General features: G+C 59.1%; 1 protein-coding gene across 1 annotated transcript in view; it reads right to left on the bottom strand.

Moving 5' to 3' along the window:
* The window catches only part of LOC119591303 (epidermal growth factor receptor-like), a gene marked incomplete in the record, with an annotated part of 71,591 nt that overhangs the window by 12,757 nt on the left and 58,577 nt on the right, over nt 1-257 (bottom strand). Inside the window, 1 exon segment of the mRNA XM_037940030.1 lies at nt 19-185. Coding sequence (XP_037795958.1) covers nt 19-185 — 167 coding nt within the window.

The raw sequence follows: 257 nt of genomic DNA, 5'->3' as shown, positions 1-257 counted from the left end.
CAGCCACGTCAGCCTCACCTCTCGAATGTACTGCAGGAAAGACAGGTCGAGGTTCTCATCCTGGAGCCACGTGAGCTCGAGGTTGCCGTCCACGTAGGTGCAGTTGATGTAGCGGTCGCGCAGGTTGCGGTAGTGGTGCTCGCGGTTCGACGGCACCGACATGCGCCCCGTCGTCCCGATGCAGACTGCGGGAGGGGAGCGGGGGAACGATTAGCTAAATGCGTCAATGGGTAATGTGAATGAAAATAATCGGGGGT

This window comes from Penaeus monodon, chromosome 28, assembly GCF_015228065.2.
Source record: "Penaeus monodon isolate SGIC_2016 chromosome 28, NSTDA_Pmon_1, whole genome shotgun sequence".
Taxonomy (NCBI): Eukaryota; Metazoa; Arthropoda; class Malacostraca; order Decapoda; family Penaeidae; genus Penaeus; species Penaeus monodon.
Note: the sequence above shows the minus strand (reverse complement) of the source record. Positions and strands in the feature narration are given on the sequence as shown.